The sequence below is a fragment of the Nerophis ophidion genome, linkage group LG20 (genome assembly GCF_033978795.1).
Source record: "Nerophis ophidion isolate RoL-2023_Sa linkage group LG20, RoL_Noph_v1.0, whole genome shotgun sequence".
NCBI lineage: Eukaryota > Metazoa > Chordata > Actinopteri > Syngnathiformes > Syngnathidae > Nerophis > Nerophis ophidion.
In genome coordinates this window covers 5,565,143-5,591,400 of record NC_084630.1, presented here as the reverse complement: position 1 = coordinate 5,591,400, position 26,258 = coordinate 5,565,143, and the positions used below count along the sequence as shown (strand labels likewise).

The following is a 26,258-nucleotide window of genomic DNA, read 5'->3' as shown; positions in this document are numbered from 1 at the left end:
TTACTAAGGTAATCTAATTAGTTACTATGGTAATCCAATGAGTTACTAAAGTAATCTAATTAGTTGCTATGGTAATCCAATGAGTTACTAAGGTAATCGAATTAGTTACTATGGTAATCCAATGAGTTACTAGGGTAATCTAATTAGTTGCTATGGTAATCCAATGAGTTACTAAAGTAATCTAATTAGTTACTATGGTAATCCAATGAGTTACTAAAATAATCTAATTAGTTGCTATGGTAATCCAATGAGTTCCTAAGGTAATCTAATTAGTTACTATGGTAATCCAATGAGTTAGTAAGGTAATCTAATTAGTTACTATGGCAATCCAATGAGTTACTAAGGTTATCTAATTAGTTTCTATGGTAATCCAATGAGTTACTAAAGTAATCTAATTAGTTACTATGGTAATCCAATGAGTTACTAAGGTAATCTAATTAGTTGCTATGGTAATCCAATGAGTTACTAAAGTAATCTAATTAGTTGCTATGGTAATCCAATGAGTTACTAGGGTAATCTAATTAGTTGCTATGGTAATCCAATGAGTTACTAAAGTAATCTAATTAGTTACTATGGTAATCTAAATCCCAGCAGCTCAGACGAGGCACCAAGCAGTGTGGGCGTGGTTTATTTCCACAGATTGTTTCCAAAGCAAGCCTGAAATGTGGATGTTAGGGACAAACACGAAATGAGATTTTTACAAGAAAGTTCTAAAGATTAGTGATATATCAGATCGTAGGTGTTTTTTTTACCCTGTGCTGTGTTTGTTGCAATTTTGGTGTGTTTCGCTTCATTGTAAAATATGTCGATGGAGAGGGGGTGTGATGTTCATATGTTGTCAATATTCAGTGTTTTATCCTTCATAGTTAATATTATAAATCCCACATTTCTTTATTTTCATATACATTCTGGATATCTTATTCAGTAAAAACATTTTTAAATTCCATTCCGTTTTTAGCGTGTGGTCGGCCAAAACCTTTTTAGCATTCAATCAGACATTATTGGGAGGTTTTGTATTAGTGTTCCTAAAAAATATACTGTAAACCAGTGGTCCCCAACCACCGGGCCGCAGAATAATTTTTTATTAATTTTTATTTTAAAAAATAAATAAATAAAATAAAAAATAAAATATATATATATATATATATATATATATGTTTTTTATATTTTTTATTAAATTAACATAAAATATACACTTACAATTAGTGCACCAACCAAAAAAAACCTTCCTTTTTCATGACAAAGAAAAAAAAAAAAAGGACACCCCCCCACCCGGGCCGCGGGACAAATTATTGAGCGTTGACCAGTCCGTGGATACAAAAAGGTTGGGGACCACTGCTGTAAACGACTCTTGCCGTCGTCGTGCGGGTTCAATGGACCACCCAGGAAGGACCTCGCTTTTGCATGTTTGACTCTTTTATTTTTCAATAAAGGCAGATGTCTTTTCGCCGCCGTTGCTCCCGCTGCTCGCTCTCCGTCTCTCGCTCTCCGGTCCGCTCTCCGTCACTTGTGTCGTTTCCTCTCTTGCTGCTCGGTCGCTGTTTCCTCTCGCTCTCCTACTCCTCCCGCCTCGATCCCTCCTCCTTCTCCCCTTTTATACAGTGTCAGGAGAAATGTTATTTGTTTCCTGGTGTGTGAGCCATGCACCTGAATTAGACTGCGGCGCCTGGCACGCCCCGCCTCTCCGCTCCGCCGCATTCTCCGCCTCCTTGCCGCCATCTTGGGCAGGGCTGCAGCGTGCCCTGCCCCGCCGTCGGCTGCGCCTCCCCACATATACATACTGGTCCCCAGACACAATTTTTCCTCTAAATTTGCCCTTCGGAGTCAAAATAATCCATGTACACATGGCTAATGTCTCTGTCGGGGTTCTATGAAAACTTGAACGCAAAACATTATGGCCGTGAGCGAAGAAAACTCCATAAATTAGCCGTAGCATTTTATAAGCCACAAGTTTCAAAGCGTGGTGAAAAACATTGCAGTTTATAGTCTGGAAAATACGGTACTTTAGGACAAATTATGATCCAGAACCCTATATTTGAAACCTGAACATAAGGAGGATGATCGACAAGTTTTAGAATGTGAGCGATAAGCTGATCCAGCAGTATTGCTAAGTGCTAAACAAGAAATACAAACTACCAACATAATACTATGTATACATATCACTTACTGTACAATGTCTGCTCTCACTGGGATGTCAACAATATCTTCCCGTTTGGATGAAGAATTAGTCATAATCCTCACGTAAGATAAAGAAACAAGGGGTTTTTTTGTGCCTTTCTCGCCATCTCCCGTTCTAAGGTGGATATTAAAGTTGACCAACTTCTCGGTTTATGGCCACATCCTTCTACTATCCAGGTGAGGGACATGATTTATAAGCCGCAATTAGTACAGTGGGGCAAAAAGTATTTAGTCAGCCAGCGATTGGGCAAGTTCTCCCACTTAAAATGATGACAGAGGTCTGTAATTTTCATCATAGGTACACTTCAACTGTGAGAGACAGAATGTGGAAAAAAAAATCCAGGAATTCACATTGTAGGAATTTTAAAGAATTTAATATGGTGGAAAATAAGTATTTGGTCAACCATTCAAAGCTCTCACTGATGGAAGGAGGTTTTGGCTGAAAATCTCACGATACATGGCCCCATTCATTCTTTCCTTAACACGGATCAATCAGAAAAACAGCCCCAAAGCATGATGTTTCCACCCCCATGCTTCACAGTAGGTTTGGTGTACTTGGGATGCAACTCAGTATTCTTCTTCCTCCAAACACCACAAGTTGAGTTTATACCAAAATGGATACATGGATGATACAGCAGAGGATGGGGAGAATGTCATGTGGTCAGATGAAACCAAAATAGAACTTTTTGGTATAAACTCAACTGGTGGTGTTTGGAGAAAGAAGAATACTGAGTTGCATCCCAAGAACACCATACCTACCGTGAAGCATGGGGGTGGAAACATCATGCTTTGGGGCTGTTTTTCTGATTGATCCGTGTTAAGGAAAGAATGAATGTGGCCATGTATCGTGAGATTTTGAGCCAAAACCTCCTTCCATCAGTGAGAGCTTTGAATGGTTGACCAAATTTACCATAATTTACAAATAAATTCTTTAAAATTCCTACAATGTGAATTCCTGGATTTTTTTTTCCCACATTCTGTCTCTCACAGTTGAAGTGTACCTATGATGAAAATGACAGACCTCTGTCATCATTTTAAGTGGGAGAACTTGCACAATCGCTGGCTGACTAAATTGTTGATGCAACAGCTCACCGGCTCAATATGTCAATATAGCAGCATAAACTAGTTAGCTCTCATTATATTATCTGCATTATTTTAATAACTCTAATACTTGGTTGATATTCAAGTCACGAGACGTACAGTAAATGGAATACTTTGGTGTTTTTTGGATGTTTTTCTTTTTGTAGGACTTCATGGGCGGACTGGTGTACTCACATTAGCTGCACCTCTTACTTGCTGTATTAACAACTAAGGACGCATTAAAAACAAAAGCAATGTGTTCTTGTCACACGTAACGATTGTAAAATTCCCCCCCAAAAAAGTGCAGTTCCCCTTAAAGGATTACCACTGTAAAGGTGGTCACGTTACACGCATTTCAACAAAAGAGATTATCTTCACCAATTATCACATAGCAGTTTTGATGGACAGCTCATTTACTCGTGTGTGTGTGTGTGTGTGTGTGTGTGTGTGTGTGTCACTCCTATCCTGCAGTGTGTTTATATCGCATTCACATTTTCCAATAGTATTAGAGTAGTTTAAGGTCTGTGAGTCCATTTCTTCCCGTGCAGTCATTTCATTATTTACTCCAGGGGAGTCCAAACTGTTTCCACTGAGGGCCGCACGCTGCAAAATGAAAGCATGCAGGGGCCATTTTGGTGTTCTCCATTTTCAAAACCAAAACAATATACATTTTGTAAGCTTTATGGCTTCCCTCAATTTTGGTGAATGTTAAAGGCCATGGGGACCCAAAAGGGTCTCAGTCATTAAAGTGTTAAATATTATTTTTTTCACTTTCAACGCTTAAATATAAATACACAACTTTAGATCTATCCGTTGACAAAATGTTTTAATCATTTTTACGGTCAATGCGCTTTTTGTCAAAGAAAATCCTGTTCGTTATGACCATAACACAAAATTTGCAATATTTTACCCCCTCAAAATTTCCAAGTGGAATATTTCATATTTTGATGTAAAGTAATTTAAGCCTTGTATAGTAAAATAATTCATACCAACATCTATTTTGGTTCATTTTTTGTTTAACAATCACATTTTTAAAAAGATCATCACAATCCTGAATGACCCCTACTCATAAAAGTGTTAAAATTAAGTAATATATCAATATTTGTAAGTTTCTACTTTCACCGCGTAAATCTCTCTCTCTCTGTGTGTATGTGTGTGTATATAATATATATGTATGTATGTATGCATATATATATATATTTAAATATATAAATATATGTATACATACATTTATTTGTGTATATATACATATATGTATATATATATATATATACAATATATATATGTATATACACATACATATGTATGTGTATATACATATATATATAAATATATACACATATAAATATATATGTATACATGTGTGTGTGTGTATATGAATGTATGTATATATGAATATATATACATGTGTGTGTGTATATATATGTGTGTGTGTGTGTGTATGTGTGTGTGTATGTGTGTGTATATAATATATATGTATGTATGTATATATATGTATGTATGTATGCATATATATATATATATATTTAAATATATGTATACATATATATGTATACATACATTTATTTGTGTATATATACATATATGTATATATATATATACAATATATATATATATATGTATATACACATACATATGTATGTATATATATATATATATATATATACACATACACACATATAAATATATATGTATACATGTGTGTGTATATATGAATATATATACATGTGTGTGTGTATATATATATATATATATATGTGTGTATATGTGTATATATATGTATTTGTATATATATGTGTGTATACATATATGTATATATATACATATAAACATTTGTACATATATATATATATATCTTATACATGTGTACATACATATATGTATGTATGTACACATGCAAACACATACACACACACACACATGGCGGCATAGCTCGGTTGGTAGAGTGGCCGTGCCAGCAACTTGAGGGTTGCAGGTTCGATTCCCGCTTGTGCCATCCTAGTTACTGCCGTTGTGTCCTTGGGCAAGACACTTTACCCACCTGCTCCCAGTGCCACCCACACTGGTTTAAATGTAACTTAGATATTGGGTTTCACTATGTAAAGCGCTTTGAGTCACTTGAGAAAAGCGCTATATAAATATAATTCACTTCACTTCACATACATACACTTTAATTTGATTTTTTTACTTAGAATCATCTGCGGGCTACATCCGGGGACCCCTGCGCTAGATCAACCTCAGATTTATCCGTTTATACACTTTATTATTTTTAAGCAATGACAGTTTTACAGTATAGTTAAAAAAACGCCTACATGGCAGCTTTGTGTTTATAGTGTCAAAACTGCCACATTTTTTAAAATTACATTTCACCTGTTTTCTCTTGTATTCCATTTTTTTAATTTTCTTAGTATTATTTTCAAAATGTGTTGTGCAATTGGTCCCCCGGCCGCACTTTAGACTCCCCTGATTGACTCCAACTTTTGGAGCGGCAGATGTAACTACACGATATTCGCTGAACTACGCTCAAACCAGTTTTGCCTTTGTATGCATGGTTTCTGAAAACAGAACATTGGTTCACATGACTAAACCTGTTTTGAAAGACTTAATTAGCGCTCTGAATAAAATGAAGCTTGGTCTAAATCACTGCAGTGAAACGCACAACTTTGTGGAAAGGTACAGTATTGAGTGAACTTTGACCCAATATGTGAATGTATGCTACGTGTTGCACTCACAGTCGCAAGTTTTCTGGGCATGTTTGAATGACTCAGCAAAATATTTGCCTGTCATGTTATATTGTTGATATCAAATTAACATAGCAGTCAAAGTTTAATAATAAGAATGTTCAAGACAAAAATATAACACATTTACTGTAGTAGCTTATGAGAAACTTACAAGTTTCACTTTAACATCTCATCTCCCGTAACTGTGGTGCATTCAAGGACCCTCGATTAAAGTTCAAAACAGAGGTTATAAAGACGGGGAGATTTAACTATCAGTTAATAATAATATGGGGCTGTCACGCCAAATTTCTCCCCCCCCCCCTACAAAAACCTTCCCCCCGGAAGAAATTTGGCGTGACAGCCCCTCTAATGCCTGCAGGACCCCAATGAGGGTGGAAGGACCTTAAAGCAGCCCACGCAGCTGCCTGTTTTAAAAGCATTATAATTGGCTGATTGTCATCGGTGAAAAAAAACGGTGAGGAAAAAATATTAGCATTCCAGCATGCTAACCTTTCAAGCTAATTTTGCAGCTCTAACCCTTGAGAGTCATATAACTTGGTATTATCACGCCCTCATTGGGGTGCTTCAGGCATTAGAGGGGCTGTCACGCCAAATGTCTTCCGGGGGAAGGTTGGTAGAGTGGCTGTGCCAGCAACTTGAGGGTTGCAGGTTCGATTCCCGCTTGTGTCGTCCTAGTCACTGCCGTTGTGTCCTTGGGCAAGACACTTTACCCACCAGCTCCCAGTGCCACCCACACTGCTTTAAAAGTTACTTAGATATTGGGTTTCACTATGTAAAAGCACGTTGAGTCACTAGAGAAAAGCGCTATATAAATATAATTCACTTCACTTGTAGGGGGGAAGAAATTTGGCGTGACACGGCCTTATTATGTAAAACCAACTTTTCTTACCTATTGGTGCCTGTTAGTGGATTTGGCATCTGCATAAGTCCCGAAAATGGCGGAGATACTTATTAAACAATTTTGCTTTCTCGCATACTTCCGCCAAACAATCCGTTTGGAATTTACTTATTTGTGCCGTTTTTCGCCATTGGTGACATGAGCTTATTGACCATATATGGTATACATTTACTCAAAGTGCATTGCGTGAGTCCGCCATTGCAGTCCGAAGCTGTAATCATTAAGTTCCCTAAATGTATCTATCTTCTTGTTGTGGGGCAGACTGGCTCGTACAGCAATCAATCAATCAATGTTTATTTATATAGCCCCAAATCACAAATGTCTCAAAGGACTGCACAAATCATTACGACTACAACATCCTCGGAAGAACCCACAAAAGGGCAAGGAAAACTCACACCCAGTGGGCAGGGAGAATTCACATCCAGTGGGACGCCAGTGACAATGCTGACTATGAGAAACCTTGGAGAGGACCTCAGATGTGGTCAACCCCCCCCTCTAGGGGACCGAAAGCAATGGATGTCGAGCGGGTTTAACATGATACTGTGAAAATTCAATCCTTAGTGGCTCCAACACAGCCGCGAGAGTTCAGTTCAAGCGGATCCAAGACAGCAGCGAGAGTCCCGTCCACAGGAAACCATCCCAAGCGGAGGTGGATCAGCAGCCTAAAGATGTCCCCAACCGATACAGGCGAGCGGTCCATCCTGGGTCCCGACGAGCGGTCCATCCTGGGTCTCGACTCTGGACAGCCAGTACTTCATCCATGGTCATCGGACCGGACCCCCTCCACAAGGGAGGGGGGGGACATAGGAGAAAGAGAAGAAATGGCAGATCAACTGGTCTAAAAAGGAGGTCTATTTAAAGGCTAGAGTATACAAATGAGTTTTAAGGTGAGACTTAAATGCTTCTACTGAGGTAGCATCTCGAACTGTTACCGGGAGGGCATTCCAGAGTACTGGAGCCCGAACAGAAAACGCTCTATAGCCCGCAGACTTTTTTTGGGCTCTAGGAATCACTAATAAGCCGGAGTCCTTTGAACGCAGATTTCTTGCCGGGACATATGGTACAATACAATCGGCAAGATAGGATGGAGCTAGACCGTGTAGTATTTTATACGTAAGTAGTAAAACCTTAAAGTCACATCTTAAGTGCACAGGAAGCCAGTGCAGGTGAGCCAGTACAGGTATATATGTATGTATATATGTATATAAAGGTATATACAGTACAGGTATATATGTATGTATATATGTATATAAAGGTATATACAGTACAGGCGTAATGTGATCAAACTTTCTTGTTCTTGTCAAAAGTCTAGCAGCCGCATTTTGTACCAACTGTAATCTTTTAATGCTAGACATGGGGAGACCCGAAAATAATACGTTACAGTAATTGAGACGAGACGTAACAAACGCATGGATAATGATCTCAGCGTCTTTAGTGGACAAAATGGAGCGAATTTTAGCGATATTACGGAGATGAAAGAAGGCCGTTTTAGTAACGCTTTTAATGTGTGACTCAAAGGAGAGAGTTGGGTCAAAGATAATACCCAGATTTTTTTACCGAGTCACCTTGTTTTATTGTTTGGTTGTCAAATGTTAGAGTTGTATTATTAAATAGAGGTCGGTGTCTAGCAGGACCGATAATCAGCATTTCCGTTTTTTTGGCGTTAAGTTGCAAAAAGTTAGCGGACATCCATTGTTTAATTTCATTAAGACACGCTTCCAACTGACTACAGTCCGGCGTGTTGGTCAGCTTTAGGGGCATGTAGAGTTGGGTGTCATCAGCATAGCAGTGAAAGCTAATACCGTATTTACACATGCATATTCCGCTGTTGCCATTTCAAATACAAAGTAGCATATAGTTCGAACTTATATCTGTTAGTAGGCTCCATATAGAAGCGCTGAAGACTACAACACGAATGACGGGCAGAGTTTTGATTGATTGATTGAAACTTTTTATTGCAAAGGAAGAGAATACATTATATGGAACTACAGTTAACACAGTACAGTACATATTCCATACAATTGACCACTAAATGGTAACACCCGAGTAAGTTTTTCAACTTGTTTAAGTCAGGGTCCACGTTGATAAATGTATGGTAAAGGTCGCAGTCGAAGTGGAGGCACGTCAGTCAGACTGGTGTGCCGTGGGAGATGATGTAATTTACCTATATGGGGTAAAAATATTTTTTGCAAACAATTAATTACAGTCTGCAAATAATGTGCCGTTGTTGAGTGTCAATGCTGTCTAGAGCTCTGCAGAGTAACAATATTATACTCTCCCATATCAGTCGGTAATTCGTTGCTTTGTAGATGTCGGAACATGTTTTGCCGTGATCCCAATATGCAGATGACAGTGGGAGGCAGGGCTCAGGTAAAAAGGTGTCTAATGCTAAAACCAAAAATAAACAAAAGGTGAGTGCCCTTAAGAAAAAGGCATCGAAGCTTAGGGAACGAAACTAAACCCGAACTGGCTACAAAGTGAACAAAAACAGAATGCTGGATGACAGCAAAGACTTGGAGCATGTTGAGCAAAGATGGCGTCCACAAAGTGCATCCCGAACATGACATGACAATTAATGTCCCCACAAAGAAAGATACAAAAAACGGAATTATTCTTGATTGCTAAAACAAAGTAAATGCAGGAAATATCGCTCACAGGAAGACATGAAACTGCTACAGGGAAATACCAACAAAACAGGAAAAGTCACCAAAATAGGAGCGCAAGACAAGAACTAAAACACTACACACAGGAACACAGCAAATAACTCAAAAAGTGATGTGACAGGTGGTGACAGTACTTTGAGACAAGAGCTGTAGTGATGCATGCTTGGTTATACTTTAAAGTCATACCCAACAATTGCAAAAACTACTTTTTACTGTCAACGGAGTTCTGTTTTTTAATGTTTTCTGCTGGTGTTGTGCCTCCGCATTTTTTCAACGCAATAAATGTGCCTTGGCTCAAAAAAAGTTGAAAAACACTGCTATAGACCAGTGGTCCCCAACCTTTTTGTAGCTGCGGTCAATGCTTGATAATTTGTCCCCCGATAATTTGTTGGTCTTTTTTTGTCATGAAAAAGGGAGTCTTTTTGGGTTGGTTCACTAATAAGTGTATCTTGTGTTTTTTTATGTTGATTTAATAAAAAAATAAAAAATAAAAATTCTTCTGCGGCCCGGTACCAATCGAGCCGCGGCCCGGCGGTTGGGGACCACTGCTGTAGACCATGGGTGTCAAACTCTGGCCCGCGGGCCAAATTTGGCCCACCGTGTAATTTAATTTGGCCCTTGAGGCAATATCAAATTAACATTAGAGCTGGCCCGCCAGTATTATAACACCACATTCACCGCTAATACTCATACTTGCCAACCTTCCCGATTTTCCCGGGAGACTCCCGAAGTTCAGTGCACTTGCCGAAATTCTCTCAATTTACACCCAAACAACATCATTGGGGACGTGCCTTAAAGGCACTGCATTCAACGTCCTCTACAACCTGTCGTCCCGTCCGCTTTTTCTCCATACAAACATTGTGTCGGCCCAGTCACATATGCGGACTTTACACACAAACAAGTGAATGCAAGGCATACTTGGTCAACCGCCATACAGGTCACACTGAGGGTGGCCGTATAAACAACTTAAACACTGTTACAAATATGCGCCACACTGTGAACCCACACCAAACAAGAATGACAACCACATTTAGGGAGAATATCCGCACCGTAACACAACAGAACAAATACCCAGAACCCCTTGCAGCACTAACTCTTCCGGGATGCTACAATATTTGAAAATCGATTTTGCATGTCAATATTAAGTTATACGAGCCTTGCTCGTTCAATATTCAATGCAAAACTTGTTTGGGTCCCTATTAAAAGTTAATTTGTTCAACCTTTGTTCAGTTTAAAATTTTGGCCCACTCTGTATTTGAGTCCGACACCCCTGCTGTAAACCATAAAGAAGTGTTTCAAATGTAGAAAAAAATCAAAGTAAGACCGCTGTTTGAAAACTTTAATTTATATTCCAGCCACAATACATTTCAATTTGTTGGCACTTTTTTAGAAATTGGGGGTATATAAATATGAAAAGTGTGTTTACATTGGGTTTAGGGTGGAATGGGGGTGCCTCGTGTGTTTGGGGAACCAGAATTTATTTATTTATATTTATTAACTGGTTGCCACAACAACCCACTAGTCTTCCTGGGGTCCACAACTCAACACAATTACAAGTAAAAGCATATTATTATAACTACACAATACAGACAAAAATTAAAAAATAAAAGCATCAACAAGAAAACAGGCAAACAATTTAGTCCCAGAATGAAAATTACAATATACATAAAACTACATAATATAAAATCAAGTAAAAATAATCAACGAGCAAACTAATTTAAAGAATCGGATAAAATAATACTTTGTTTTGAAAAACATGTTTACTTTCAATGCCGGTGAGAATTTGAGGCAGGTGGTCCGACGCTCTTGAACGCTCCATTATCCACTTCATAAACGTTCACCACTGCGAAACCATAGTTCTGTTCATCAAAACTATGCGATTTGCTTTAAATATTCCGATAAATGTTGCTCTTTGTGAATCATACGCCACCACAGTTATTGAAACCTGTCGTTTTGTATCGGTTTGACTTAGTTAAAAAAAAATCTTTTACAAATGCATTGCTGTTCTTGAACGCACCCCGGCGGTTTTCAACTCACTACTCAGTCCAGTAAATCTCTCAACGAAAGAAAGACAGTATTTGCTCAACCTGATTGAAATTGTTGAGATTTGTTGACAGTGCCTTGGTTTTATGTACATTGAGAATATTGGTTTGTATGTACACTGTTAAAAAAAAAAAGGCAAAACAATATTTAAACGGAAGTTCTCCAAAATCCGATATCTTTAAACGCGTCATGTTTAGCAACAGACGCACACACCGGTGGTTTTAGCGTTCTACCAACTTACTTCAATACCTTCCGCCGCGACAATTAAAGGACGTCTGCGCCCTAAGGTTGTACAGTAAGTAGTTTATTGACTACTAACCAGTTAAAAGAAGGTCAATTCAACCTTCCTTTTAAGCGTATTCCACCTCGCGTATGTTAGAAATAATGCTACAGCTAGCTGGTAGCCTTTGCCTTCTGACAGCTAACATGCACGTCCTTCTACTTCACTTATGTCAGGTTTGTGAAAAATGTATCAGACTATAAAAATGGGAGCCATTACCTCCCTGCTTGGCACTCAGCATCAAGGGGTTGGAGTCGGGGGTTTAAATCACCAAAAGGATTCCCGAGCGCGGCCACCGCTGCTGCTCACTGCTCCCCTCACCTCCCAGGCTGGTGAACAAGGGTGATGGGTCAAATACAGAGATTAATGTCACCACACCTAGTGTGACTATTAGTGGGGCTTCAAAGGCCGACTGAAATGAGATGTTCTTATTTAAACGGGGATAGCAGGTCCATTCTATGTGTCATACTTGATATTGCCATATTTTTGCTGAAAGGATTTAGTAGAGAACTTCGACGATAAAGTTCAAAATTTTGGTCGCTAATAAAAAAGCCTTGCCTGTACCGGAAGTAGCAGACGATGTGCGCGTGACGTCACGGGTTGTGGAGCTCCTCACATCCTTACATTGTTTACAATCATGGCCACCAGCAGCGAGAGCGATTCGGACCGAGAAAGCGACGATTTCCTCATTAATTTGAATGAGGATGAAAGATTTGTGGATGAAGATAGTGAGAGTGAAGGACTAGACCAGGGGTGCCCATTACGTCGATCGCGAGCTACCAGTCGACCGCGGGGGGTGTGTCAGTCGATCTCCAGCCAAGCTTTTAAAAAAAATAGACCTAAAAATTAGTGATCATCAATCTTCACCAAGACATCACTTAAATGACATTCACGGTACCGGAGGGTCTTGTGAGATGACGCTGGCTGCTGCAAGATCATTATTATGAAAATATGACCGAGAGGAAGGCGAGAAACACTTTTTATTTCAACAGACTCTCGCGCCGTACCTTCCGTCAAAACTCTAAAGGCCGACTGCACATTTCCTATCTTCACAATAAAAGCCTTGCTTCATGCTGCCTGCGCTAACTAAATACAGAGTCTCGGAAAACTGGCGTGCACAAGCGATCCCTCAGAAAGCTGGCGTGCACATCACTTGTGCACGCCAGCTTTCCGAGACTCTTATTTTGTTAGCGCAGGCAGCATGAAGCAGGGCTTTTATTGTGAAGATAGGAAATGTGCAGTCGGCCTTTAGAGTTTTGACGGAAGGGACGGCGCGAAAGTCTGTTGAAATAACAAGTGTTTCTCGCCTTCCTCTCTGTCATTTTTTCATAATAATGAACTGGCAGCAGCCAGCGTCATCTCACAAGACCCTCGGGTGCCGTGAATGTCAATCAAGCAAGCTACGGAATTTGCCGCCAATGTTTTTCTTGTAAAGTGTATGGAAGCTGGATGAATTAGATGCCAAAAACCAACCACTTTCATGTGGTATTGTACAGAAAGGACAACTTTTTTTCTCCTCCATTTGAAAATGTGGGCGTTATCATCATTACTGTCTGATTCCAATCAATGCAAGTCATCAGAATCAGGTAATACACCAACTTATATTCTTGTCTTTGTGAAAGAAAGACATCTATATGTGTTACACATGCTTGTATTATCATTAAACACATTTAACTTGTTTACAAAAATGTCTCTTTCATAAATAAATAAATATAAATGATATATATAAATGAGGTAGATCCCCTCGAGTTGGTCAATTGAAAAGTAGCTCGCCTGCAGAAAAAGTGTGGGCACCCCTGGACTAGAGAAAAAAAAAGGCGAGGGCAGTGACAGCGGTTCAGATGTTATTAGACACATTTACAGGGATCATTTTGGAAAATCCCTTATCTGCTTATTGTGTTACTAGTGTTTTAGTGAGATTATATGGTACCTGAAAGTCGGAGGGGTGTGGCGACCACCAGTGTCTCTGAGGGAAGCCACGCAGCTGCAGGAGGACGCAAGCTCCACTCATGTCTACAGTAAGAGGCGACTTATTACCACAATTTTCTCACCGAAACCTGCCGGTTGACATGTGGTTGGGAACCATGTTCGCTTGACCGCTCCGTTCCATAGTAAAGCTTCACCTTCGGGAATTTTAAACAATGAAACACCGGCTGTGTTTGTGTGGCTAAAGGCAGCTGCAATGCACCGCTTCCCACCTCCATCTTTCTACTTTGACTTCTCCATTATTAATTGAACAAATTGCAAAAGATTCAGCAACACAGAAGTCCAGAATACTGTGTAATTATGCGATTAATGCAGACTAAATATAGCTTGGATCGGGCCGGAAAAAAATGTCAACTGCAACCGGAGACGTCAAACGCACGCCTCATCTTACGAGTCATCATACCGCGACGTTTTCAACTGGTTACTTTGCGGGAAATTTAATATTGCAATTTAGTAAACTAAAAAGGCCGTATTGGCATGTGTTGCAATGTTAATATTTCATCATTGATATATAAACTATCAGACTCCGTGGTCGGTAGTAGTGGCTTTCAGGTGGCCTTTAAATTTACGTTTACTGGATACTTATTGCAGGGCAAGCAAAGGTTGGAGCATGTGCCCTTTGCTCTGGAAGATGACTGGTCTATTAAGCAACAGTACAATGTGAGTGCAGTGTGCAAGCCTGTAGAAAAAAGGTGAAAATCAACATTAATTGTAAGTTTTGCGATACTATCACATCAGACCATGAGTTGATTTTCCTGGACCCCGACTTAAAGGCCTACTGAAATGATATTTTCTTATTCAAACGGGGATAGCAGGTCCATTCTATGTGTCATACTTGATCATTTCGCGATATTGACATATTTTTGCTGAAAGGATTTAGTAGAGAACATCGACGATAAAGTTCGAAATTTTGGTCGCTAATAAAAAAGCCTTGCCTGTACCGGAAGTAGCAGACAATGTGCCCGTGACGTCACGGGTTGTGGAGTTCCTCACATCTCAACATTGTTTACAATCATGGCTACCAGCAGCGGGAGCGATTCGGACCGAGAAAGTGACGATGAAAGATTCGTGGATGAGGAAAGTAAGAGTGAAGGACTAGGAATAAAAAAAAAAAGACTATACAGTGGGAGCGATTCAGATGTTATTAGACAAATTTACTAGGATAAGTCTGGAAAATCCCTTATCTGCTTATTGTGTTACTAGTGTTTAGTGAGATTATATGGTCGTACCTGTACAACCTAAAGGCTGGCCCTGCACAATTCTTTAGCACCAGTCGACGGTTGGTTGCGATGCCCATTTCTGCCCTTCGCAAGGGACCCTCTCCGAAACACGATCTTTCGAAATGATCGCTGCATAATACACTCTACTTTGTGTGCGTGTGTGGTCCAATCCAACGGTGTTTCCTTGACCGCTCTGTTCCATAGTAAAGCTTCACCGTCATCTTTCGGGAATGTAAACAATGAAACACCGGCTGTGTTTGTGTTGCTTAAGGTGGCCGCAATACACCGCTTCCCACCTACAGCTTTCTTCTTTGACGTCTCCATTATTCATTGAACAAATTGCAGAAGAGTCAGTAACACAGATGTCCCGAAAATTGTGGAAGTATGTGATGAAAACAGACGATTTATAGCTGGGAACGGTGCTGGAACAAAATGTCCTCTACAATGCGTGACGTCACGCGCACGCGTCATCATACCGCGACGTTTCAGCAGGATACTTCGGTGCGAGATTTAAAATTGCAATTTAGTAAACTATCAGACTGCGTGGTCGCTAGTAGTGGCTTTCAGTAGGCCTTTAAACAAGTTCAAAAACTTACTCGGGTGTTACCATTTAGTGGTCAATCGTACGGATTATGTACTGTACTGTGCAATCTACTAATAAGTTTCAGTCATGTTTCTATTTACTCCCCATGTGACAGAGAAAATGTCAGACATGTAACATTGGTGCACTCTGCCCTCCTCACACAGTGCCACCATGGCGTCCTACAAGCTGCTGAACCCAGAGAATGTACAGTTATCCGAGGGGAGGGATCGCCTTTTTGAAGAGGTGGTGAGTTCCATGCCTTCATCTATTATCAAGTGCACAGCATGCCCTGATTAGACTTGTGTAAACTGAACACATTCGAGAGCCAAACCGCAAACCTCCCTCAGGCTAGGTAATTAAGTCATCTGAGTCCAGTGTTAATATTGACAGCGGGTTTTAATTTAGCTTTTTGTATTGTTTGACGAGAATGTATTTTAGCTTTAGTGGAAGGACTAAAATACAGACGTCAGGGCCAGCGAGGCTTTCTCTGCTGGCCGAACATAACCAGAAATCATGATTGTAATTAAATATAAAAGTAATTTTTTATTTACTTTCCCTAAATACCTAAAAATATTCATCTCAGTTTTCATGTCATATTATGCTCCTTCCAGCAGAGTTTTTATCCAATCAGAGTTCAGATAGCTTATGTTGCCATGCTGTTCCAAATCTGCCCGAAGCCTTCAAAATCAACAGGTAGTTGATACATATTAGAGTTTTTATTTATGCTTTATTTAGTTTTTTGTTCAATCCTCGATGGGGTGTAACCTAAAGTTTAATTGCTTTGTAGATACACTCAATCAATCAATCAATCAATGTTTATTTATATAGCCCCAAATCACAAATGTCTCAAAGGACTGCACAAATCATTACGACTACAACATCCTCGGAAGAACCCACGTAAGGGCAAGGAAAACTCACACCCAGTGGGCAGGGAGAATTCACATCCAGTGGGACGCCAGTGACAATGCTGACTATGAGAAACCTTGGAGAGGACCTCAGATGTGGGCAACCCCCCCCTCTAGGGGACCGAAAGCAATGGATGTCGAGCGGGTCTAACATGATACTGTGAAAGTTCAATCCATAGTGGCTCCAACACAGCCGCGAGAGTTCAGTTCAAGCGGATCCAAGACAGCAGCGAGAGTCCCGTCCACAGGAGACCATCTCAAGCGGAGGCGGATCAGCAGCGTAGAGATGTCCCCAATCGATACAGGCGAGCGGTCCATCCTGGGTCCCGACGAGCGGTCCATCCTGGGTCTCAACTCTGGACAGCCAGTACTTCATCCATGGTCATCGGACCGGACCCCCTCCACAAGTGAGGGGGGGACATAGGAGAAAGAAAAGAAGCGGCAGATCAACTGGTCTAAAAAGGGAGTCTATTTAAAGGCTAGAGTATACAAATGGGTTTTAAGGTGAGACTTAAATGCTTCTACTGTGGTGGCATCTCGAACTGTTACCGGGAGGGCATTCCAGAGTACTGGAGCCCGAAATGAAAACGCTCTATAGCCCGCAGACTTTTTTTGGGCTTTAGGAATCACTAATAAGCCGGAGTCTTTTGAACGCAGATTTCTTGCCGGGACATATGGTACAATACAATCGGCAAGATAGGATGGAGCTAGACCGTGTAGTATTTTATACGTAAGTAGTATAACCTTAAAGTCACATCTTAAGTGCACAGGAAGCCAGTGCAGGTGAGCAAGTACAGGTGTAATGTGATCAAACTTTCTTGTTCTTGTCAAAAGTCTAGCAGCCGCATTTTGTACCAACTGTAATCTTTTAATGCTAGACTTTTAATGCTTTATTTAGTTTTTTGTTCAATCCTCGATGGGGTGTAACCTAAAGTTTAATTCCTTTGTAGATACACTGAGATTTAAGTCTAAGTTCATTGTGTTATTCATGGTGTTTTTACAACTGCACCAATCTTTTCCTAAGAATTTTCCACTAACTTAAAGTTTTTTTGTCAAGAGAATAATCTGAGACATGTCTATCTGTGTTGGCCGTGCGATGAGGTGGTGAGGGTGTACCCCGCCTTACACCCGAAAGCAGCTGGGATAGGCTCCAGTACCCACTGCGGCCCCCGAAAGGGATAAGTGGCAGAAAATGGATGGATGGATGTACATTTTCAGAATGTGCTTGTTCTATTTTGGGCCGAAGTAAAACCCTCGGAAGTTGTAGTTGTATTTTTAAGCTATTATGCCATGATTTTATGTGGGAATCATTTTCCTCCATGAGCCCCCGAGCTAAAATTAGTTTGACACCCCTGATTTAGACTATGTATGGCGGTGTATTGACAAACATGCTCAAAGTCCTTAAGATTGCCTCAGTGTTTTATTACTTGATAACCAGTGTTGAGAGCACTCAGACTATTTTTGTTGCAAGCAGTAACATAAGGTGTTGTTTATTCTTTAAAAAGTTGTCCGTTACTATTAGGGATGTCCCGATCCGATATTGAAATCGGAAATCGGTCCGATATTAGCCAAAAAAGTGAATATCGGATTTTATCGGACTGAATCTAAAAACTCCGATATAAGCGCTCCAATATCAGCTGTCCATTTGCCGCTGCAGCACTTCTATAACAGGTGACTGGTTTGATCACACTCCAACACAGTAGGTGGCGGCAATGCCCTTTAATTACGTTGGTGGCGGCCGCGGAAGAAGAGCGTCTCTGATCCAGCATGCACAGCCCACGTGATCACAACAACGACAACGCGTGTGCTCAGCAAAGTGTAGTGATGTCGGCTGTGTGGAAGTATTTTAACTCACAGCATGCCGAAATGCTTATCTTCTTAAAAAAAAAATCTCCACATTATGCTCGGACTGCAGAAAGGGGAGAAGGAGGAGGAGTTGTAAGGGTAGTCAGCACTGACTGATTATTATTTGTTTTATGCTCTTGTTATTAGAGTGATATGTTTATTGTGTTTACACTATTCTTCAGTGAAGACTAAGAGTAATTACTACATTGTTTTGGGCATAGTCGGCGTGGCGCAGTGGGAGAGTGGCCGTGCACAACCCGAGGGTCCCTGGTTCAAATCCCACCTAGTACCAACCTCGTCACGTCCGTTGTGTCCTGAGCAAGACACTTCACCCTTGCTCCTGATGGGTGCTGGTTAGCGCCTTGCATGGCAGCTCCCCCCATCGGTGTGTGAATGTGTGTGTGAATGGGTAAATGTGGAAGTAGTTTCAAAGCGCTTTGAGTACCTTGAAGGTAGAAAAGCGCTATACAAGTACAACCCATTTATTTATTTATAGTCAGTCAGTGAAACTGAGCTGTGAACTCTTAATTTAGAGCAGTTGGACAGTGGACAATATTGTGTTGTTTTTGTGGTTTTTGTCCCTGCCCACAGTTGTTTCCAACATATGCTGACAGTAAAAAAATAACTGAAGTGAACTTGAATTGTTTGCACTTTAAAACGTTTTTTTTTTTTTTTATTGGATTTATTTAGGTTATTTTTCAGGGTCTTCTGATTTATTTTTTAATTTATTCTTTTCAATTGTATAATTATGTTGGTATTAGTGGTTATTTTGCACTTTAAATATAACATTTTGTTTTTATTGGATTTGTTGAGGTAATACTCTTATGTTGAAGGTTAAAATTTATGTAACCAATTGGTTAATAATAAATGGGTCAGTTTTTCCTATACCTACTCTTGCTGACTATTGTTTTCTGTTTTAACAATACAACATCAGTAACAGTAACATCACTTTATCAAGCCTTTTCTAACATTCTACAAAACAAAATAAGGAATAAATATATGTATGATTCGTGCCTATATCGTATCGTATTGATATCGGTATCGGCAAATACTCAAGGCTACAATATCGGTATCGTATCGGAAGTGAAAAAGTTGTATCGGGACATCCCTAGTTAGTATGTCAAAACTATTTTCGTTTCATTTTGTTTCTGAATGCTAGGTGTGTATTCCGCGGGATAGGTGGAGCTTCTACTCGCTCTGTTCACTTTAAAAAAACTTTTAAGCCACCCAGCCGCTACACTACAGTAGCTTAGTCTGCACCGAGTTGAAAAGTTTGCACCGCGCGCCATACTTTTTAAAAAGTTTGATGCAAAGTGCGCCATTGTGCGTCAGAGGGGAGCCTCCGTAAACACGCAAGGGGAAGGGGTGAGCCAAAGAGGATGCCACGTACTTCGCCTGTCAGGCACAGAGAAGAGCAAACGGCCGTAAAAATGTATTGTCTCAAGTATATACCGTGTAGGAGCCATTTTAGGCATCCTTATTTTGAGTTGGTATTACTTTCTTTTGTCAGAAGGTGGCGGGCTTTTTGGTTGAGCAGTGCAGTGAGGAAAGTATATATAGAAGCACAGGTGAGCTGATTAGGAAGGACTCAGGTGTGGGAGCACAAACAGTTCTTAACAACAGCACACAGCAACAGGCAGGAAAGACAGGAGAACATCTGGCACGATGTCACTACAATAATCCATGGTATGTTTCATTCACCCTGCAAGTTCATTAATAAATATGCATTAACTGGATTTCTGACTGGACCTCACTTCAATGCAATGTTTGCTGCTGCATAGGATCACTCCCTCAAACCTGTTGAGTAGTGACAATAAATTTGAACATTTAAGGATGAAGATTGCCACTACATACTGATTTCGAAAATATACTAGTATTATACTTAATACCAGTTAGGTATAATACCGGTATATTGCACAGTCCAAGTTGTATGGTATTTCGGTACTAACAAAGTACAGCTGTACTTATTTTAAAAAAACTATACTGCAATTGAAAAATACAATTACTTTTTAGAGGAGTTGTCCACCCTGGGTCATGGTTTACAAACAGCTAGCACATCCTCCAGACTGGTATCTCTCCAAGGAATATCCGTGGCCACCTGACAACCTCTGCCTGCATGAGAGGGGGGCAGAGCAAAAAAGAGAAGTGGCAGGTCAACTAGTCTTAAACAGAGTCTATTTAACAACTACAGTTTATAGATGAGTTTTAAGTTGCGACTTAAATGCTTCTACCAAGGTGGCAACTCTAACTTTTGCTGGTAAGGTATTTCAGAGTACTGGAGCCCGAATAAAAAATGCTCTCGAGCCTACAGACTTTTTTCGAGCTTTGGGAATCGCCAATAAGCTGGTGTTCTTGGAACAGCTCTCTGGAAGTAACGTAGTGTAAAACTAAATTATCAAGATAAGTTGGTGCTAGGCTTCACGGTGGAAGAAGGGTTAGTGCGTCTGCCTCACAATACGAAGTTCCTGCAGTCCTGGGTTCAAATCCAGGCTCGGGATCTTTCTGTGTGGAGTTTGCATGTTCTCCCCGTGACTGCGTGGGTTCCCTCCGGGTACTCCGGCTTCCTCCCACCTCCAAAGACATGCACCTGGGGATAGGTTGATTGGCAACACTAAATTGGCCCTAGTGTGTGAATGTGAGTGTGAATGTTGTCTGTCTATCTGTGTTGGCCCTGTGATGGGGTGGCGACTTGTCCAGGGTGTACCCCGTCTTCCGCCCGATTATAGCTGAGATAGGCGCCAGCGCCCCCCGCGACCCCAAAAAAGGGAATAAGCGGTAGAAAATGGATGGATGGATGGAAGTTGGTGCTAAACCTTTTAATATTTTGTACATAAGTAATAAAACCTTGGCCGCATCTTAAGAGAACCGTGAGTCTGTGCAGGTGGGCCAGTATAGGCGTGAACAGATCAAACTTTATTGTCTTTGTCAGAAGTCTATCAGCCGCGTTTGGAATCAACTGTAATATTTTAATTGTGGTCATGATGAGACCCGAAAATAATACGTTGTAGTAATCGAGATGAGATGTAACGTCACTGATGGGCAAAATAGGACATATTTTAGCGATATAACAGAGATGAAAGAAGGCTGCTTTAGTAACACTTTTAATGTGCTGATTAAACGAAATAGTTGGGTCGAAAATAATACCAATTCTTCATCGAGTCGCTTTTACAATTGTTTTGTAGAATTTCAAAGTGGTATACTTAAACAGGTGCCTTAGTTTAGTAGGGCCAATAATCAACCTTTCTGTGTTCTTAGTGTTGCTAGACATTAATTGTTGAATATCCTAAAGATACGCCTCCAGATTGTTACAATCTGGCGTGTCGGTCAGTTTTAGAGGCATGTAAAGTTGGGTGTCATTAGCGTAACAGTGAAAACTAACACCGTATTTGGGAATGATGTTGCCTAGCGACAGCATATATATTCTGAAAAGAGCAGGGCCAAGCACCGAACCCTATGGGATTTTGCACAGTACCTTAACATACTCCGAGGTTATGCTATTATGGGACACACGGTGCATCTTTTCAGTGAGATAGGAGTTAAACCATAAAAAAAGCCAAGTCTGACATACCGATACGTGATTTGACGCTTTCTATGAATGTTATGATCAATGGTATCGAAAGCAGTGCTGAGATCAAGTAGCAGCAACATCAGCATCCATTCTTAACGACAAATCCATCCATCCATTTTCCTACCGCTTGTCCCTTGAAGGTCGCGGGTGGTGCTGGAGCCTATCGTTATTCAAAATGTGTGAGGGCCATCTCAGTAGAGTGATTTGCCATGAACCCCAACTTATGTCATAAGCAAAATCATTTGATAGGATGTCCTTAAAAAACTAAGTCCCCGCCTCTCTTTCATTTGTGCTCTGTTAAAGAGCCGTGATTGGATATATTCCAAACGTTTCCACCCATCTACCAGACAACATTAAATATGATTGGATTTAGGTCTGGGCGATATATCCATATATCGCGGGTTTGTCTCCGTGCGATATAGAAAATGACTATATTGTGATATTCGGGTATATGTTCTCACGCAGTTGCTTTTAGCTGCGGGCATTACTCTACAGGCTCTTCCCACTCTTTCTTATCGCTGCTTCTCACAGACAGCAAGCGCACCTTCTTCCACACGTCACATACTGTCACGTCATACGTCACATACGTATACCCCCTCGCAGAGCAGAGAGGTAGCAGCATGGGTAACGTTAGCTGTAATGCTAGCGAAGCCGTGCGAGTGGTAATACGAGAGAAAGAAAGTGCGAATCTGGTAATAAATGAAGGAAGAATTAATTCCCAAGAAAAACAGCATGGGGTCCATCGTCTGATGGTGGTTCAGCTTCAATCGGGAATATATGTAGAGTAGACAACTTTAATTTGTCAAGTGTGGGGCAAAAACTTTGCTATAAAAAGTAGCATTACTGCTAATATGTAGCATCATTTGAAAAGTCACTTGCTAGAGAATGAGGAGTGCGTACTCCGCATGTCAACATCTCCATTCGGTGCCGCACCAACAAAATTCCGAGGCAAACATTTCCAGATCAACACCGTATGAAAAAAAACAGTCAACAACAAAAGGAGATAATGTCCGCAGTAAACTACCACATTGCAAAATGACATACACTATTTGATTTCCTATTATGCAGCTCATTTTTATTTGACAGTTATTGAAATATATTGTGTGACATCATGCACAAAAGTGCATTTTATTTGTTTTAAGCTATTGTAGTGACGTTCTGTACAAAAAGTGCATTTCAATTTAGTGTTTTGACATGTCATCTTAGTGACATCATGCACAAAAGTTCACTAATAGCTTGTTTTAAAATGTCTCTGACAATCTTGCACTTTCACTTTTGGAAATGACATGAATGTTTGTGCCACTGCTTAATAACTGTTTAATAAATACAGTTTTGGTCAATTGACTTAGTTGTGATTTCCTTCTCTGCATGAATGTTTAAAAGTAGCATATATTACTGCAGTTTGAAGAAGAATGTTTTAATGTAGACACATAGAATCATCATACTGCTGTGATTATATGTATCAAGTGTTCATTCAAGGAGAAGGCAAAATATCAAGATATATATCGTGTTAAGGCCTAAAAATATCGAGATATTAAAAAAAAAATGCCATATCGCCCAGCCCTAATTAGATTTCATTTCTGTTAAAAAAAAAATGTTTTTATTCGTTGATTAAGATGTTATTTTTTCATAGTAGTCAATGTGCATTTGTTTTAAATAGTTATCGTCTTATTTTCATCAGGGGACAAATAGGCTGACGATAACTTAGACGAAAATTTTCGGTCCAAAAAATGAACACCGTTTGAGTCTTATGTTTTCTGTGTGTTTCGAGGAGACAGACAGAGTATCTCTGCTTCCACGACGGCTGCCGTGCTCCATCACCACAAGCCTCATAGTGATCAGCTGCCTGCTGCTGCTCTTGTGCGGTGGCTGGCTGGTGGGCACCACCTTCTGGCTCCACAGGCCCGACACCATTTTGCCGCACAAACCCCCAACACCAGTCAAAGCGCAAGAAACGCTCTCCACAGTCAATGACACTTTGGCCAAGTCCCGTCTCCGCGAGACTTGCAGCCTAATCCCAGAGGTGTGGAGGTTTGACTGTCACCCGGAGAGGGGAGCTGTTGTTACCAGAGAGCTATGCGAAGCGAGGAATTGCTGCTTCATCTCTTTATCCTCTTCTGACGGTATCCCATGGTGTTTTTATCCACCGGAATTTCCATCCTATGCGCTCAGGTCAATAAATGACACCGACTTGGGGCAGAGCGGTACGCTCGTGAAAGAAGTGAAGACTTACTACCCCGCAGACGTCATGACTCTGGAGTTTGAGAGCAGATACGAGTCGGACACACGACTGCGTCTCCGGGTGAGTTCAGTGCTAACACCACACCTCACTTTATGCTACATATGTGTCTATTTATACTCAAATAGACACATACAAATTTCATTGAACTGTAACTACCGTGATTTCCGGACTATAAGCCGCAACTTTTTACCATGCTTTGAACTCTGCTGTTTATTGCGGCTAATCTATGATTTTTTTTATTTTTTGCTAATCACTCGAACGAGTTTGACGATCCTCCTGGTAGGGGTGTATCCCATTTATGTAGGATGTCTGTGCGTGACTTAGTTTAACGTGGGGAGACTGGTGCTCAGACAGTCACCACACGATCCTTGACAGAATCGGGTCAGGGTCCAGTGGCATGGAGTCCAAGACGACTGGGGACCCTTTTCTGCTGCAGCCTCGTCCGCCATCGCAGCCATTTTCCGGTAGGTCTTAAATCTACCGTCTTCCGCCTGCTCCGCCGTTGACGTCTTCACAACATACGTAGTAACAACCACACAGATACTGAAAAGGTGTGTTTTTGTTTGTGCAATGGCGCCATCTTTTGGAGGAGTTCGCTCACTGCAGGTGCTGCGGGTTGAAAGTCGACAGTTTTCCTCCTGTTTTGGGCTTTGAACCGGAAGTATAAGTGCCGGTCCGTCTTACTAGTCCTCTATAGCGTTTCTACTCGTATGGTTTCCTCATTCATCACACCAAGCAACTTTTGTGGTACAATATATCCAAAACATTTCATACTTAACTAAAATGTTACATGTTTATTAGAAGTATTTTGTACGTGCTATCGTAATGTAAACAAACTACCGTCTTTTAGCATTAGGTTATATGCTAACACGATCACAAGTGTCTGTTAGTATTATTAACCTAAAATTGCATGCTTTATGTATTGTTTCAGTTTCACAAATTTCTCAGTAAATTCACCAAAACGTCCTAGTGTTATTGAGTCGGTTTAACTGATTGAAGAATCAGCTTTCGCAGCTAGTGGGTCCATGACAATAACTTCTGTTTTGTTTAATCGGCCGTTTTACTGCTGTGTTACAGGCACCGTTTGGAAACAATTGAGGTGTGTAAATAAGCATATACAAAATATTTCTGTCTAAATACCTAATTTCACAACGTATATATCATATAAATGTTGTCTTCTGTAATTTAGTGGGTGCGGCTTATATGCCGGTGTGCTCTATAGTCCGGAAAATATGGTAACTATCTTTACTTTGACTGGTACTAGAGATGTGTCCCAATAGATGTCCTCACCACAGCGGCCACTACATACAGGACACACTGTATGTGGTGTCCGTTTACAGTAGAGTTCATTAAGAAGATAAATAATATACCACATATTTTGAGCAGACATGGCATGGTTAAAATGTATTTTGTGTTAAAATGTTAAAGGATGTACACAATAGTCTTGGGCCACATCTATTTTTATTGAATCTAATTACCTTTTTCACAATGCCGTTTTGACACAGTAAAATTGTACTGCCATTTGTTGCAGTACACATACTGTTTACAGTAGCAAAAATAAGTGATTAATCACTGTTCTGGTTAATGGCACCTGAATAAGATCACAGACCCTTCAAGTTCACGCTACGAAGTCCCCATCTCAGTTCCCATCGTCACCAAAAAGACAGAAAGCCCCGCCTACACCGTGGAGCTCTCAAAGGAGCCGTTTGGCCTCATCGTGAGGAGGAGCGCTACCGGCACTGTGCTGTAAGTGAAACGTTGAGAATATGATGTTGTCTCTGTGCTTGCTGTGACGTTCACGCTCTGTCCGACTGTCAGCTTAAACACCACAGTGGCTCCTCTCCTCTACGCCGATCAGTTCCTGCAGTTCTCCACCGCTCTGCCCAGTAACTTCATTTACGGGCTGGGGGAGCACCGCTCGTCCTTCCTGCACAACCTTCAGTGGGACACGCTCACGATGTGGGCCAGAGATGTGCCCCCCATGGTGATGTAGTCCTCTTTATATAAGGGATTTGTGCAGCCCTGC

General features: G+C 40.6%; 1 protein-coding gene across 1 annotated transcript in view; it reads left to right on the top strand.

Annotated features, from left to right (window-relative positions):
* Positions 1 to 11,618: 11,618 nt before the first annotated feature.
* gaa2 (alpha glucosidase 2) overlaps positions 11,619 to 26,258 on the top strand; it is a 40,981-nt gene continuing 26,341 nt past the window's right edge. Inside the window, exons 1-5 of the mRNA XM_061880368.1 lie at positions 11,619 to 11,898; positions 15,837 to 15,918; positions 23,762 to 24,292; positions 25,833 to 25,978; positions 26,051 to 26,216. Coding sequence (XP_061736352.1) covers positions 15,844 to 15,918; positions 23,762 to 24,292; positions 25,833 to 25,978; positions 26,051 to 26,216 — 918 coding nt within the window. The 5' untranslated portion in view covers positions 11,619 to 11,898; positions 15,837 to 15,843. The remainder of the gene's footprint in view (positions 11,899 to 15,836; positions 15,919 to 23,761; positions 24,293 to 25,832; positions 25,979 to 26,050; positions 26,217 to 26,258) is intronic.